Genomic DNA, 17,846 nt, shown 5'->3' on the forward strand with positions numbered 1-17,846 from the left:
TCCTGTCTCTCTGGGCCAGTGTATTTATCCCTGTGTTTCCTGTCTCTCTGGGACAGTGTATTTATCCCTGTGTTTCCTGTCTCTCTGGGCCAGTGTATATTTCCCTGTGTTTCCTGTCTCTCTGGGCCAGTGTATTTATCCCTGTGTTTCCTGTCTCTCTGTGCCAGTTCGTCTTGTATGTTTCCATGTCAACCAGCGGTTTTCCCCATTTTCCTGCTTTTTGCATTCTCCTTTTTCTAGTCCTCCTGGTTTTGACCCTTGCCTGTTTCTGGACGTTGTACCCGCCTGCCTGACCATTCTGCCTGCCTTGGCCACGAGCCTGTCTGCCACTCTGTACCTCCTGGACTTTGATCTGGTTTTGACCTTTTTGCCTGTCCTCGACCATTCTCTTGCCTATCCCTTTGGATGAATAAACATTGTAAGATTCCAACCATCTGCCTCCTGTGTCTGCATTTGGGTCTCGCCTAGTGTCATGATATATTTGTGTAATGAGGGAGGGTGTGGCGAAAGTGAATATCACCTTATATCAAGGTGTGCATAATTATTAGGCAGCTTCATTACCACAGGTAAAATGGGCCAAAAAAGAGATTTAACTGACACTGAAAAGTAAAAAATTGTAAAATGCCTTTCAGACAGATGCAACACTCTTGAAATAGCTAAACTATTGAGGGGTGAACACCGGACAATCAAACGTTTTGTTGCGAATAGTTAACTAGGGGCGAGGGGGAAAAAAACGCATGGAGAAGAAAGGGCGCAAATTAACTGCAAAAGACTTGAAAATAATAAAATGTCAAGCTACCAGGAACCTATTATCCTCCAGTGCCACCATATTCCAGAACTGCAACCTACCTGGAGTGTCCAGAAGTACAACCTACCTGGAGTGTCCAGAAATACAATCTACCTGGAGTGTCCAGAAGTACAACCTACCTGGAGTGTCCAGAAATACAACCTACCTGGAGTGTCCAGAAGTACAACCTACCTGGAGTGTCCAGAAGTACAACCTACCTGGAGTGTCCAGAAGTACAATCTACCTGGAGTGTCCAGAAGTACAAGGTGTCAAGTGCTCAGAGACATGGCCAAGGTCAAGAAGGCTGAAACACGACCACCCCTGAATAAAATTGACAAGAAGAAGCAGATCGAGAAACTGACAGACTCCATGGCTATATTGGTCACTGAATATTTTTGAAAGGCCAAAAATGTTATTTAATTGTCATTTTGTGTTACTTATTTGTTACACTTACTCTAACAATGGAGAATAAACAAGTGAGTTGGGAGAAATTATTTTTGTAATTTAGTTGACTAATAATTGTGCACACTAATAGTTGCCTAATAATTGTGCACACATATATTTTCCTGAGAAAGACAAAACTCACTTTTTCTTTGTTAAACATTCAAGTTTGAGATTCTTTAACATTTTGGATTGACTGAGAGCATTGTGTTTGTTCAACAATAAAACTAATCCTGAGGAATACAATTTGCCTAATAATTGTCCACGCAGTGTATATGCCAGCGGATTGGCTTGTTGATCTGTAAAACACACTAAAGCAACTTTGTTTTTTGCCCTTTCATAACCATCAACAACAAGACGTTTCACACGGGATATAAGGTGTTAGTCCATAAGCTACAGTGGTGTGCAAACAGAAAGAGGATTTCATACTTCTCAACTGTTTTTCCGAAGGATGAAGTTGGTCCTAGAACACTGATCTTAGATCAGTTTTGCATTCCCTCCCTAAGAATGAATTCATGTTTAGGATGAGGGAAAGCTGATCCTAGATCAGTGTTTAGGGCCAACTTCTACTCAGACTGTGTTGCTCTCCTCTCAGAGCTCTGGGCTAAAGGAATGCTGGTTCAGTTAGTAGATTCTGAATCATCTCCAGAGGAATTAGCATTGGGTTACTAGCTGCAATAAACCTACTAGCGTTAATGTGGGTCCTAAATGGCACCCTATTCCCTATACAGTGCACCAAATGGCACCCTATTCCCTATACAGTGCACCAAATGGCACCCTATTCCCTATATGGTGCACTACTTTTGACCAGGGCCCATGGGGAAAGGGTTCCATTAAGGATGCCGCCACTGTTGTGTCCCCTGTCACTATGTAGTACACAATCCTACTTCACAAACCAGTGCATGAAATGGGTCAGAACTGAACCAATAGAAGACATGCTATACTGTGGAAGTGTGCCATACCTTACGCCAACATGTGCTTAATATTCTGTTAAGAGACAAAAGACCAATTAAAAAAATTATTCTGAATGAAAAAAACAGCTTGGTGTTTGTTCTGAATAAAACAATATTAATGTGTTTTGTGTTTTGATACTGACCATAATTGGGGAACATTCTGAAGTTTCTGGGCAATCATGCAGATATACTTTCTGAAGTAGAGATGCTTGTCTCAATACTAACTACTACTCTGTCAGAAAGAAAACCTAACAGAAGTATGAATTGACCTTTTCAGGAAGAGTTGAGCTTCCTTTGTCATTGACTCTCATTTACTAAGATATAGAACAAACGGTTTCAGAAGATCCTATATGTTTCAGAAGATGCCATATGTTTCAGGAGATCCTATATGTTTCAGAAGATGCCATATGTTTCAGGAGATCCTATATGTTTCAGAAGATGCCATATGTTTCAGAAGATCCTATAAGTTTCAGGAGATCCTATATGTTTCAAGAGATCCTATATGTTTCAGAAGATGCCATATATTTCAGGAGATCCTATATGTTTCAGGAGATCCTGTATGTTTCAGAAGATGCCATATATTTCAGGAGATCCTATATGTTTCAGAAGATGCTATATGTTTCAGAAGATGCTATATGTTTCAGGAGATCCTATATGTTTCAGAAGATGCCATATGTTTCAGGAGATCCTATATGTTTCAGAAGATGCCATATGCTTCAGGAGATCCTATATGTTTCAGAAGATCCTATATGTTTCAGAAGATGCCATATGTTTCAGAAGATGCTATATGTTTCAGAAGATGCCATATGTTTCAGGAGATCCTATATGTTTCAGAAGATCCTATATGTTTCAGAAGATGCCATATGTTTCAGAAGATCCTATACGTTTCAGGAGATCCTATATGTTTCAGAAGATGCCATATGTTTCAGCCGATCCTATATGTTTCAGAAGATCCTATATGTTTCAGCAGATCCTATATCTTTCAGAAGATGCCATATGTTTCAGAAGATGCCATATGTTTCAGAAGATGCCATATGTTTCAGAAGATGTTATATGTTTCAGGAGATCCTATATCTTTCAGAAGATCCTATATATCCCCTTGATTAGAGAGGAACAGCTCTTAGGATTCTGTGACCTGAGAGTTTGGAGTGAACATTTGATCAAAAACTGCCACCCCAGCAGTTAAGGTGATTAGATATCAATACGACCTGGAGAGCAGCTTCCTGGTCATCTCTGCTTTAAAGCTTTCTCAGTATTCCACTCTACATCTCAAATACGTCTATGGCCTGTTTCTCAGACACAGATCAAGCCTAGTCATCAAATAGAAACCTCTTTCAATGGAGAAACTCCATTGCTTTTTAGTCCAGGACTTAACTTAGTCTGAGTCTGGGAAACCAGCCGCAAAAGTCACAAAGTTCCATATCTCCTTTGTTTCCTTGTTGTCATTTTGCCATGGGTGGAGAGAAGTTAAGCAATTTAATAACTTCCTGCAATTCTACATATTTTGCCAATACTTGTCATGCTAATGATATCTAAGTGTCTAACGGAATCAATGGGACACTCTCTAGAGACAGCAGGAGCGGTAGAGATTCTCTGAATGAACGGCTATGAAAAGCCAACTGACATTTACTCCTGAGGTGCTGACCTGTTGCACCCTCTACAACCACTGTGATTATTATTATTTGACCCTGCTGGTCATCTATGAACGTTTGAACATCTTGGCCATGTTCTGTTATAATCTCCACCCGGCACAGCCAGAAGAGGACTGGCCACCCCTCAAAGCCTGGTTCCTTTCTAGGTTTCTTCATAGATTCTGGCCTTTCTAGGGAGTTTTTCCTAGCCACCGTGCTTCTACACCTGCATTGCTTGTGGTTTGGGGTTTTAGGCTGGGTTTCTGTACAGCACTTTGTGACATCAGCTGATGTAAGAAGGGCTTTATAAATACATTTGATTGATTGAATTTGATTGACACCCCTGGTCAGCGACCCTGGGCACATGCCCTGCGTGCCCAGGTCTGTACTCGGACATGATTACTACAAGTTTAGATAGCTGGCAAGAATAATTTACCAATCTACAATTTTTTTACCTGACATGAACAAATCATGTGACTGTCAGTGACTGTTATAACAAGAGGAAAACTGCTGATGCACAACCACATTTCAAAATCGCACCATGTGAATTCTACTATTCTACCTAGCAACAGGAAGTTGAGACCCCGACTGAGCTCCTTTTTTGGGGGTCGGGGGGCCCCCTAGCGGCCGGGGGCCCTAAGGGACCTCTTATGTTTCTAATGCCTGGAGCTGGCCCTGCTTCTTCTATAGGTGTAAAAACCTAGCTTCCATGACCCTAAACATCTTCTATAGGTATAACTGTAACCGATGTGAAATGGCTAGCTAGTTAGCGGGGTGTGCGCTAATAGTGTTTCAATCGGTGATGTCACTCGCTCCGAGACCTTTAAGTAGTTGTTCCCCTTGCGCTGCAAGGGTGGGGCTTTTGTGGAACTATGGGTAAAGATGCTTCGAGGGTGGCTGTTGTCGATGTGTGCAGAGGGTCCCTGGTTTGAGCCCAGATAGGGGCGAGGAGAGGGACGGAAGTGAAACTGTTACATATACAGTGGGGCAAAAAAGTATTTAGTCAGCCACCAATTGTGCAAGTTCTCCCACTTAAAAAGATAAGAGAGGCCTGTAATTTTCATCATAGGTACACTTCAACTATGACAGACAAAAATCAGAAAAAAAAATCCAGAAAATCACATTGTAGGAATTTTAATGAATTTATTTGCAAATTATGGTGGAAAATAAGTATTTGGTCAATAACAAAAGTTTATCTCAATACTTTGTTATATACCCTTTGTTGGCAATGACACAGGTCAAATGTTTTCTGTAAGTCTTCACAAGGTTTTCACACACTGTTGCTGGTATTTTGGCCCATTCCTCCATGCAGATCTCCTCTAGAGCAGTGATGTTTTGGGGCTGTCGCTGGGCAACACGGACTTTCAACTCCCTCCAAAGATTTTCTATGGGGTTGAGATCTGGAGACTGGCTAGGCCACTCCAGGACCTTGAAATGCTTCTTACGAAGCCACTCCTTCGTTGCCCGGGCGGTGTGTTTGGGATCATTGTCATGCTGAAAGACCCAGCCACGTTTCATCTTCAATGCCCTTGCTGATGGAAGGAGGTTTTCACTCAAAATCTCACGATACATGGCCCCATTCATTTTTTCCTTTACACGGATCAGTCGTCCTGGTCCCTTTGCAGAAAAACAGCCCCAAAGCATGATGTTTCCACCCCCATGTTTCACAGTAGGTATGGTGTTCTTTGGATGCAACTCAGCATTCTTTGTCCTCCAAACACGACGAGTTGAGTTTTTACCAAAAAGTTATATTTTGGTTTCATCTGACCATATGACATTCTCCCAATCCTCTTCTGGATCATTCAAATGCTCTCTAGCAAACTTCAGATGGGCCTGGACATGTACTGGCTTAAGCAGGGGCACACGTCTGGCACTGCAGGATTTGAGTCCCTGGCGGCGTAGTGTGTTACTGATGGTAGGCTTTGTTACTTTGGTCCCAGCTCTCTGCAGGTCATTCACTAGGTCCCCCCGTGTGGTTCTGGGATTTTTGCTCACCGTTCTTGTGATAATTTTGACCCCACGGGGTGAGATCTTGCGTGGAGCCCCAGATCGAGGGAGATTATCAGTAGTCTTGTATGTCTTCCATTTCCTAATAATTGCTCCCACAGTTGATTTCTTCAAACCAAGCTGCTAACCTATTGCAGATTCAGTCTTCCCAGCCTGGTGCAGGTATACAATTTTGTTTCTGGTGTCCTTTGACAGCTCTTTGGTCTTGGCCATAGTGGAGTTTGGAGTGTGACTGTTTGAGGTTGTGGACAGGTGTCTTTTATACTGATAACAAGTTCAAACAGGTGCCATTAATCCAGGTAACGAGTGGAGGACAGAGGAGCCTCTTAAAGAAGAAGTTACAGGTCTGTGAGAGCCAGAAATCTTATTGGCTTACTTATTTTCCACCATAATTTGCAAATAAATTCGTTAAATATCCTACAATGTGATTTTCTGGATTTTTTTTCCTGATTTTGTCTGTCATATTTGACGTGTACCTATGATGAAAATTACAGGCCTCTCTCATCTTTTTAAGTGGGAGAACTTGCACAATTGGTGGTTGACTAAATACTTTTTTGCCCCACTGTAGGTGTAACTACCTAACCTGACGATTCACACTACATTTTGGAGGAGACAGTGGTCTGGATGGTGGGTATCATGGAGGAGACAGTGGTCTGGATGGTGGGTATCATGGAGGAGACAGTGGTCTGGATAGTGGGTATCATGGAGGAGACAGTGGTCTGGATGGTGGGTATCATGGAGGAGACAGTGGTCTGGATGGTGGGTATCATGAAGGAGACAGTGGTCTGGATGGTGGGTATCATGGAGGAGACAGTGGTCTGGATGGTGGGTATCATGAAGGAGACAGTGGTCTGGATGGTGGGAAGTCTGGAGGAGACAGTGGTCTGGATGGTGGGTATCATGGAGGAGACAGTGGTCTGGATGGTGGGTATCATGGAGGAGACAGTGGTCTGGATGGTGGGTATCATGGAGGAGACAGTGGTCTGGATGGTGGGTATCATGGAGGAGACAGTGGTCTGGATGGTGGGTATTATGGAGGAGACAGTGGTCTGGATGGTGGGAAGTCTGGAGTAGACAGTGGTCTGGATGGTGGGTATCATGGAGGTGACAGTGGTCTGGATGGTGGGTATCATGGAGGAGACAGTGGTCTGGATGGTGGGAAGTCTGGAGGAGACAGTGGTCTGGATGGTGGGTATCATGGAGGAGACAGTGGTCTGGATGGTGTGTATCATGGAGGAGACAGTTGTCTGGATGGTGGGTATCATGGAGGAGACAGTGGTCTGGATGGTGGGTATCATGGAGGAGACAGTGGTCTGGATGGTGGGTATCATGGAGGAGACAGTGGTCTGGATGGTGGGTATCATGGAGGAGACAGTGGTCTGGATGGTGGGTATCATGGAGGAGACAGTGGTCTGGATGGTGGGAAGTCTGGAGGAGACAGTGGTCTGGATGGTGGGTATCATGGAGGAGACAGTGGTCTGGATGGTGGGAAGTCTGGAGGAGACAGTGGTCTGGATGGTGGGTATCATGGAGGAGACAGTGGTCTGGATGGTGGGTATCATGGAGGAGACAGTGGTCTGGATGGTGGGAAGTCTGGAGGAGACAGTGGTCTGGATGGTGGGTATCATGGAGGAGACAGTGGTCTGGATGGTGGGTATCATGGAGGAGACAGTGGTCTGGATGGTGGGTATCATGGAGGAGACAGTGGTCTGGATGGTGGGTATCATGGAGGAGACAGTGGTCTGGATGGTGGGAAGTCTGGAGGAGACAGTGGTCTGGATGGTGGGTGTCATGGAGGAGACAGTGGTCTGGATGGTGGGTATCATGGAGGAGACAGTGGTCTGGATGGTGGGTATCATGAAGGAGACAGTGGTCTGGATGGTGGGAAGTCTGGAGGAGACAGTGGTCTGGATGGTGGGTATCATGGAGGAGACAGTGGTCTGGATGGTGGGTATCATGGAGGAGACAGTGGTCTGGATGGTGGGAAGTCTGGAGGAGACAGTGGTCTGGATGGTGGGTATCATGGAGGAGACAGTGGTCTGGATGGTGGGTATCATGGAGGAGACAGTGGTCTGGATGGTGGGTATCATGGAGGAGACAGTGGTCTGGATGGTGGGTATCATGGAGGAGACAGTGGTCTGGATGGTGGGTATCATGGAGGAGACAGTGGTCTGGATGGTGGGTATCATGGAGGAGACAGTGGTCTGGATGGTGGGTATCATGGAGGAGACAGTGGTCTGGATGGTGGGTATCATGAAGGAGACAGTGGTCTGGATGGTGGGAAGTCTGGAGGAGACAGTGGTCTGGATGGTGGGTATCATGGAGGAGACAGTGGTCTGGATGGTGGGTATCATGGAGGAGACAGTGGTCTGGATGGTGGGTATCATGGAGGAGACAGTGGTCTGGATGGTGGGTATCATGGAGGAGACAGTGGTCTGGATGGTGGGTATCATGGAGGAGACAGTGGTCTGGATGGTGGGTATCATGGAGGAGACAGTGGTCTGGATGGTGGGAAGTCTGGAGTAGACAGTGGTCTGGATGGTGGGTATCATGGAGGAGACAGTGGTCTGGATGGTGGGTATCATGGAGGAGACAGTGGTCTGGATGGTGGGAAGTCTGGAGGAGACAGTGGTCTGGATGGTGGGTATCATGGAGGAGACAGTGGTCTGGATGGTGTGTATCATGGAGGAGACAGTTGTCTGGATGGTGGGTATCATGGAGGAGACAGTGGTCTGGATGGTGGGTATCATGGAGGAGACAGTGGTCTGGATGGTGGGTATCATGGAGGAGACAGTGGTCTGGATGGTGGGTATCATGGAGGAGACAGTGGTCTGGATGGTGGGTATCATGGAGGAGACAGTGGTCTGGATGGTGGGAAGTCTGGAGGAGACAGTGGTCTGGATGGTGGGTATCATGGAGGAGACAGTGGTCTGGATGGTGGGTATCATGAAGGAGACAGTGGTCTGGATGGTGGGAAGTCTGGAGGAGACAGTGGTCTGGATGGTGGGTATCATGGAGGAGACAGTGGTCTGGATGGTGGGAAGTCTGGAGGAGACAGTGGTCTGGATGGTGGGTATCATGGAGGAGACAGTGGTCTGGATGGTGGGTATCATGGAGGAGACAGTGGTCTGGATGGTGGGTATCATGGAGGAGACAGTGGTCTGGATGGTGGGTATCATGGAGGAGACAGTGGTCTGGATGGTGGGTATCATGGAGGAGACAGTGGTCTGGATGGTGGGTATCATGGAGGAGACAGTGGTCTGGATGGTGGGTATCATGGAGGAGACAGTGGTCTGGATGGTGGGTATCATGGAGGAGACAGTGGTCTGGATGGTGGGTATCATGGAGGAGACAGTGGTCTGGATGGTGGGTATCATGGAGGAGACAGTGGTCTGGATGGTGGGTATCATGGAGGAGACAGTGGTCTGGATGGTGGGAAGTCTGGAGGAGACAGTGGTCTGGATGGTGGGTATCATGGAGGAGACAGTGGTCTGGATGGTGGGTATCATGGAGGAGACAGTGGTCTGGATGGTGGGTATCATGGAGGAGACAGTGGTCTGGATGGTGGGTATCATGGAGGAGACAGTGGTCTGGATGGTGGGTGTCATGGAGGAGACAGTGGTCTGGATGGTGGGTATCATGGAGGAGACAGTGGTCTGGATGGTGGGTATCATGGAGGAGACAGTGGTCTGGATGGTGGGTATCATGGAGGAGACAGTGGTCTGGATGGTGGGTATCATGGAGGAGACAGTGGTCTGGATGGTGGGTATCATGGAGGAGACAGTGGTCTGGATGGTGGGTATCATGGAGGAGACAGTGGTCTGGATGGTGGGTATCATGGAGGAGACAGTGGTCTGGATGGTGGGTATCATGGAGGAGACAGTGGTCTGGATGGTTTGGAACATCACTTGGTTGTTCCTGTTCCTTCACCTCACGGTCGCCCTCCGCTGCAGACTAGGTCCATACTAAATCCTTTACCTGTCTGTTGCTGACCTGACCAACAGTATGGTATGGGTTATATCCCAAATGGAACCCTACTGCCTATATAGTCCACTACTTTTGACCAGGACCAATAAGGCACTATCGTGCACTATATAAGGAGTAATTTGCCATTTGGGACACACTCATGGAGAACATTGTCTGGTTTTGGGAACAGATTGCCCTGTTCAGACCACAGCCAGCCTGAGAGGTGGTAGTTGTCTTCCTGGACACAGGGGGTAAAGAGATCCTTTATAGAGCCATTTCCTTCAACCTGATGAGAGGTTGAAACTCAACTTCAGAGAGTCACTGACACAGAAACATGTCATGACTTGAGAACAGCGGGAGAGAAAACTTGTGTGTGTGTGTGTGTTAAAATGTTTGAGAGTACGCTGTCGTTCTCATGATCAGTCTAGACACTTTGACAAGGGTATGGATCAGTGAGTGTGACAACAGAAGAGGTGCACCTCCTCCGTATGGGAACACTTGGCAAAATTGCTTTTTTAATCAACCCCCGTATGGCCTTGCTAGAGCCGAGGCAATTTTCCCACTGCTCACCTGGGCTCAGGAGGCTTATATATAGTAGTATCATTAATAGGAGCTACGCATCACCATTCCCCTCTCAACTGGTCATGGAGATGGAATGAAGGAAAGACATTAGCCTGTAATAAAGTCAGCGATGTGTCACAATCACATGGCTCTTGTCTTCCCCTCTCTCTCTCATTGTCTCTCTCAATTCAATTCAATTCAATTCAATTCAATTCAAGGGGCTTTATTGGCGTGGGAAACATATGTTAACATTGCCAAAGCATGTAAAGTAGTTAACATACAAAAGCGAAATAAACAATAAAAATTAACAGTAAACATTACACTCACAGAAGTTCCAAAATAACTTCTGTCTCTCTCTCGGTCTCTCTCACGCTTTCTCTCTCTATTTTTTTTTCTTAACTTCTTAAAGCATTGTTAGTCAAGGGCTTGTAAGTAAGCATTTCACTGTAAGGTCTACACCTGTTGTATTCGGCGCATTTGACAAATAAAATTTGATTTGTCTGCTGTCTCCCTCTCTCTCTCCTCTCCCGAGACAGTCAGCTATGTCTCCCTATAGGGACTAACGGGGCGGCAGGGTAGCCTTGTGGTTAGAGTGTTGGGCTAGTAACTGAAAGGTTGCAAGTTTGAATCTCTGAGCTGACAAGGTAAAAATCTGTTGTTCTGCCCCTGAACAAGGCAATTAACCCACTGTTCCTAGGCTGTCATTTAAAATAAGAATTTGTTCTTAACTGACTTGCCTAGTTAAATAAAAAATCAGGGAATAGTATGTTATTTGGAATGCAGCACCTGTGTTTATGTTTAAGACTCAATGAGAAGAACAGGAGAGGGAAAAGTTTTCCGCTTCTGTTGCCGGCTGTGTGTGTGTGTGTGTGTGTGTGTGTGTGTGTGTGTGTGTGTGCTTTTTGTTGAGGTGCTGGTGTATTTAGAACTGACAGATGCGTACCAGATATTTGGCCTCCAAGTCACAGATCAGTGGCTCGTGTCTGCTGTCTCCCTCTCTCTCTCCTCTCCAGAGACAGTCAGCTATGTCTCTCAGTGCATGGCTCGTGTCTGCTGTCTCCCTCTCTCTCTCCTCTCCAGAGACAGTCAGCTATGTCTCTCAGTGCATGGCTCGTGTCTGCTGTCTCCCTCTCTCTCTCCTCTCCAGAGACAGACAGCTATGTCTCTCAGTGCATGGCTCGTGTCTGCTGTCTCCCTCTCTCTCTCCTCTCCAGAGACAGTCAGCTATGTCTCTCAGTGCATGGCTCGTGTCTGCTGTCTCCCTCTCTCTCTCCTCTCCAGAGACAGTCAGCTATGTCTCTCAGTGCATGGCTCGTGTCTGCTGTCTCCCTCTCTCTCCTCTCCCGAGACAGCCAGCTATGTCTCTCAGCATGGCTCGTGTCTGCTGTCTCCCTCTCTCTCTCCTCTCCAGAGACAGTCAGCTATGTCTCTCAGCATGGCTCGTGTCTGCTGTCTCCCTCTCTCTCTCCTCTCCAGAGACAGTCAGCTATGTCTCTCAGTGCATGGCTCGTGTCTGCTGTCTCCCTCTCTCTCTCCTCTCCAGAGACAGTCAGCTATGTCTCTCAGTGCATGGCTCGTGTCTGCTGTCTCCCTCTCTCTCCTCTCCCGAGACAGTCAGCTATGTCTCTCAGCATGGCTCGTGTCTGCTGTCTCCCTCTCTCTCTCCTCTCCGGAGACAGTCAGCTATGTCTCTCAGCATGGCTCGTGTCTGCTGTCTCCCTCTCTCTCTCCTCTCCAGAGACAGACAGCTATGTCTCTCAGTGCATGGCTCATGTCTGCTGTCTCCCTTTCTCTCTCCTCTCCAGAGACAGTCAGCTATGTCTCTCAGTGCATGGCTCGTGTCTGCTGTCTCCCTCTCTCTCTCCTCTCCCGAGACAGTCAGCTATGTCTCTCAGCATGGCTCGTGTCTGCTGTCTCCCTCTCTCTCTCTTCTCCAGAGACAGTCAGCTATGTCTCTCAGTGCATGGCTCGTGTCTGCTGTCTCCCTCGCTCTCTCCTCTCCCGAGACAGTCAGCTATGTCTCTCAGTGCATGGCTCGTGTCTGCTGTCTCCCTCTCTCTCCTCTCCCGAGACAGTCAGCTATGTCTCTCAGCATGGCTCGTGTCTGCTGTCTCCCTCTCTCTCTCCTCTCCAGAGACAGTCAGCTATGTCTCTCAGTGCATGGCTCGTGTCTGCTGTCTCCCTCTCTCTCTCCTCTCCAGAGACAGTCAGCTATGTCTCTCAGTGCATGGCTCGTGTCTGCTGTCTCTCTCTCTCTCTCCTCTCCAGAGACAGTCAGCTATGTATCTCAGTGCATGGCTCGTGTCTGCTGTCTCCCTCTCTCTCCTCTCCCGAGAGAGTCAGCTATGTCTCTCAGCATGGCTCGTGTCTGCTGTCTCCCTCTCTCTCTCCTCTCCAGAGACAGTCAGCTATGTCTCTCAGTGCATGGCTCGTGTCTGCTGTCTCCCTCGCTCTCTCCTCTCCCGAGACAGTCAGCTATGTCTCTCAGCATGGCTCGTGTCTGCTGTCTCCCTCTGTCTCTCCTCTCCAGAGACAGTCAGCTATGTCTCTCAGTGCATGGCTCGTGTCTGCTGTCTCCCTCTCTCTCTCCTCTCCAGAGACAGTCAGCTATGTCTCTCAGTGCATGGCTCGTGTCTGCTGTCTCCCTCTCTCTCTCCTCTCCAGAGACAGTCAGCTATGTCTCTCAGTGCATGGCTCGTGTCTGCTGTCTCCCTCTCTCTCTCCTCTCCAGAGACAGTCAGCTATGTCTCTCAGTGCATGGCTCGTGTCTGCTGTCTCCCTCTCTCTCTCCTCTCCAGAGACAGTCAGCTATGTCTCTCAGTGCATGGCTCGTGTCTGCTGTCTCCCTCCCTCTCCTCTCCCGAGACAGTCAGCTATGTCTCTCAGTGCATGGCTCGTGTCTGCTGTCTCCCTCTCTCTCTCTCCTCTCCCGAGACAGTCAGCTATGTCTCTCAGTGCATGGCTCGTTTCTGCTGTCTCCCTCTCTCTCCTCTCCCGAGACAGTCAGCTATGTCTCTCAGCATGGCTCGTGTCTGCTGTCTCCCTCTCTCTCTCCTCTCCAGAGACAGTCAGCTATGTCTCTCAGTGCATGGCTCGTGTCTGCTGTCTCCCTCTCTCTCTCCTCTCCAGAGACAGTCAGCTATGTCTCTCAGTGCATGGCTCGTGTCTGCTGTCTCCCTCTCTCTCTCCTCTCCAGAGACAGTCAGCTATGTCTCTCAGTGCATGGCTCGTGTCTGCTGTCTCCCTCTCTCTCTCCTCTCCAGAGACAGTCAGCTATGTCTCTCAGTGCATGGCTCGTGTCTGCTGTCTCCCTCTCTCTCTCCTCTCCAGAGACAGTCAGCTATGTCTCTCAGTGCATGGCTCGTGTCTGCTGTCTCCCTCTCTCTCTCCTCTCCAGAGACAGACAGCTATGTCTCTCAGTGCATGGCTCGTGTCTGCTGTCTCCCTCTCTCTCTCCTCTCCAGAGACAGACAGCTATGTCTCTCAGTGCATGGCTCGTGTCTGCTGTCTCCCTCTCTCACTCCTCTCCAGAGACAGACAGCTATGTCTCTCAGTGCATGGCTCGTGTCTGCTGTCTCCCTCTCTCTCTCCTCTCCAGAGACAGACAGCTATGTCTCTCAGTGCATGGCTCGTGTCTGCTGTCTCCCTCTCTCTCTCCTCTCCAGAGACAGTCAGCTATGTCTCAGTGCATGGCTCGTGTCTGCTGTCTCCCTCTCTCTCTCCTCTCCAGAGACAGACAGCTATGTCTCTCAGTGCATGGCTCGTGTCTGCTGTCTCCCTCTCTCTCTCCTCTCCAGAGACAGTCAGCTATGTCTCTCAGTGCATGGCTCGTGTCTGCTGTCTCCCTCTCTCTCTCCTCTCCAGAGACAGACAGCTATGTCTCTCAGTGCATGGCTCGTGTCTGCTGTCTCCCTCTCTCTCTCCTCTCCAGAGACAGTCAGCTATGTCTCTCAGTGCATGGCTCGTGTCTGCTGTCTCCCTCTCTCTCTCCTCTCCAGAGACAGTCAGCTATGTCTCTCAGTGCATGGCTCGTGTCTGCTGTCTCCCTCTCTCTCTCCTCTCCAGAGACAGTCAGCTATGTCTCTCAGTGCATGGCTCGTGTCTGCTGTCTCCCTCTCTCTCTCCTCTCCAGAGACAGACAGCTATGTCTCTCAGTGCATGGCTCGTGTCTGCTGTCTCCCTCTCTCTCTCCTCTCCAGAGACAGTCAGCTATGTCTCTCAGTGCATGGCTCGTGTCTGTTGAAGAACCATCATTACTCTACTCCTCTTCTTTTCTCTCTCTCTCTCTCTGTCTCTCTCTCCTTTCTCTCTTCCTTGTCTTCCCTCTGAAGTTCACATCTGCGCTGTGTTTCAACAGCATGGTGAGCCTGTCCTACAGTTCCATCAGGCACCACCAGATGCTCCCTCTCCTCCAACGGTTGTTTTGCTCCGGGCCTCAGCTGAGGAAATGTGTTACATGCTAATTACCAGGATTTTATTCTAATCAGATTCATGCCATGGGTACAGTACAGCAAGGCAGCAGCACTATAGGCAGTGTCCAAAATGGCACCCTATTCCCTATATAGTACACAGTTTTTGACCAGAGCCCTATGGGGACTAATCAGGGAATAGTATGTTATTTGGAATGCAGCACCTGTGTTTATGTTTAAGACTCAATGAGAAGAACAGGAGAGGGAAAAGTTTTCCGCTTCTGTTACCGGCTGTGTGTGTGTGTGTGTGTGTGTGTGTGTGTGTGTGTGTGTGTGTGTGTGTGTGTGTGTGTGTGTGTGTGTGTGTGTGTGTGTGTGTGTGTGTGTGTGTTTTGTTGAGGTGCTGGTGTATTTAGAACTGAGAGATGCGTACCAGATATTTGGCCTCCAAGTCACAGATCAGTGGTTTGTTTCTGAAGAACTGCACTTTGTGAATTTGGAGGACTTTGAAGGAAGCAGCTGGACCGTGCACTGCATTGTGATGTACTTAGAGATCCAGAACACTGAAGGTCCATCAGAATATTACAGATCCAGAACACTGAAGGCCCATCAGAATATTACAGATACAGAACACTGAAGGTCCATCAGAATATTACAGATCCAGAACACTGAAGGTCCATCAGAATATTACAGATCCAGAACACTGAAGGTCCATCAGAATATTACAGATCCAGAACACTGAAGGTCCATCAGAATATTACAGATCCAGAACACTGAAGGCCCATCAGAATATTACAGATCCAGAACACTGAAGGTCCATCAGAATATTACAGATCCAGAACACTGAAGGCCCATCAGAATATTACAGATCCAGAACACTGAAGGTCCATCAGAATATTACAGATCCAGAACACTGAAGGTCCATCAGAATATTACAGATCCAGAACACTGAAGGCCCATCAGAATATTACAGATCCAGAACACTGAAGGTCCATCAGAATATTACAGATCCAGAACACTGAAGGCCCATCAGAATATTACAGATACAGAACACTGAAGGTCCATCAGAATATTACAGATCCAGAACACTGAAGGCCCATCAGAATATTACAGATACAGAACACTGAAGGTCCATCAGAATATTACAGATCCAGAACACTGAAGGCCCATCAGAATATTACAGATCCAGAACACTGAAGGTCCATCAGAATATTACAGATCCAGAACACTGAAGGCCCATCAGAATATTACAGATCCAGAACACTGAAGGCCCATCAGAATATTACAGATACAGAACACTGAAGGTCCATCAGAATATTACAGATACAGAACACTGAAGGCCCATCAGAATATTAAATTACGAACAGAAAGTAAAGTAGTCTGAACAATAAAGAGAACCAAGCTTTGTTAAAAGCTTCTCTTTTCTTGAAGCTTTTCTTAACTCTCTCTCTCTCTCTCTCTCTCACACACACACACACACACGAACTTAATAAGATTGCAGTTTGTCTCATTGAAAGAGGCATTTCGATGTATATTCAAGCCAGTAAAGCAGACACGCTCTGTCACTGTAGGAGAACGACTGCCAAGCCTAAACTAACCTACAGCTGGGACAGAGGCCCACAGATTCTCACTACAACCCAAACACATGTGGAATGTTGAAGAAAACCACACACATGGGAGAAGTACTATTTTCATGGACTGTCACCTTCCAATGACTATCTCTCTGTCTCTGTCTCTCTGAGAGCCCGGCATTCCACTCAACAATGACACGATTCACTGCGTCCAGGCACAATGCATTAGCGCTGCGCGTCGCCAATGGGATTAAATGTCATTGATGAAATTCCTCGTTTAATCGCTTGAGAACTACTCTCGTTTAGCCATCGCCAATTCAATGAAAGCCACAAACTTTCCGTCGCACTTAACGCGCGTATTATTTCTGGAACAGGCGGAAAGGGCCCGGTATCTTATGGTTTAAAGTGTTGAATCTTCTTCATCGTGCCATGCAACTTGAGGGGCAAAAGTCAACCGTCAGATCTAAGCAGCTTTGAGCCGTTGGATATATAGAACTGTGTCGCTGATTTATCCGTTCAGGTCGCTTACCTACACAACCACCAGTCTGCTGAAATAGAGCACCTCACCTCTGATAAACACGCAGGAACAAGCTGCTCTCAACCGCCGGGCTCCAGGAAAAACGTTTCAACTATGATACAATTAGTCTGGGTACTTCTACATATTTGAAGGAGGCACTAGCTGGATTGCTTGAATTTCAGTCATTTTCTTGGGACATAGGAAAAGCGCTTTCAGACGCATTTGTGTCCTCTACTACTCTCCGCTGGTCTGGTGCTGATCTCCTGCAAAAAGCATCAACCCTGGATGGGTCTCACTCAAGAAGAGTAAACTTTGCGATTTTAGCACAGACCAGACACCGGACCAGGCGTGCTGCAGGACGACTGGAAATAATGCATAGATGAAAGCCCCTTCTAGTAACGCCGTTCTCGCACGGAAAAGGCGTCGCAGAGGGACTCTGTCAATCTCCGGGCGACAATGTCGGACAACTTCACCGATTTCGATTTCAACAGCACGACGCAGCCGGTGGCTGCTGCCGTGGCTCCAGACTACAACTTCCCTGCTCTTATATTCGGGATATTGCTAATCATTGTGATTATCGGTGGAAATGTGCTTGTGTGTCTTAGTGTTTACATGGAAAAAGCTTTAAAAACTACAACAAACTATTTCATTGTGAGTTTGGCTGTTGCGGACCTACTCTTGGCAGTGCTGGTGCTGCCACTGTTCGTGTACGCAGAGGTAAGTAGCTTAGGTTTGAGCCCTTAGCCTACCTGAGATATTTTGTTGAGTTAATAAATAATACCTGCTTGGCCTATTTCAGATATTTAGTCATGTGGTGGCCGGTCGGTAGGCTAGATATATTTATTTGAAGTTAATTTATTTCACTAGGGGACGACTAGACTATTGGTTATGATTATGAATCATATTAGATTATTTATTAGCCTCTAAATTACCATAATTAAAATCATGCATAATATCAGCTGTCTAATAGTTCATTTCGCGGTATTATATCGTGGTAAATAAT

At 47.2% G+C, this 17,846-nt stretch overlaps 1 protein-coding gene across 2 annotated transcripts in view; it reads left to right on the plus strand.

The window, feature by feature from the left end:
• The first annotated feature begins 16,318 nt into the window (after nucleotides 1-16,318).
• The window catches only part of LOC106595330 (D(4) dopamine receptor), a 26,633-nt gene continuing 25,105 nt past the window's right edge, over nucleotides 16,319-17,846 (plus strand). For both annotated transcript variants that reach the window (XM_045708950.1, XM_045708951.1), the window contains exon 1: nucleotides 16,319-17,560. In XM_045708950.1, the coding sequence (XP_045564906.1) occupies nucleotides 17,300-17,560 (261 nt within the window). In that variant the 5' untranslated portion in view covers nucleotides 16,319-17,299. The remainder of the gene's footprint in view (nucleotides 17,561-17,846) is intronic.

This window comes from Salmo salar, chromosome ssa26 (assembly GCF_905237065.1).
Source record: "Salmo salar chromosome ssa26, Ssal_v3.1, whole genome shotgun sequence".
Taxonomy (NCBI): domain Eukaryota; kingdom Metazoa; phylum Chordata; class Actinopteri; order Salmoniformes; family Salmonidae; genus Salmo; species Salmo salar.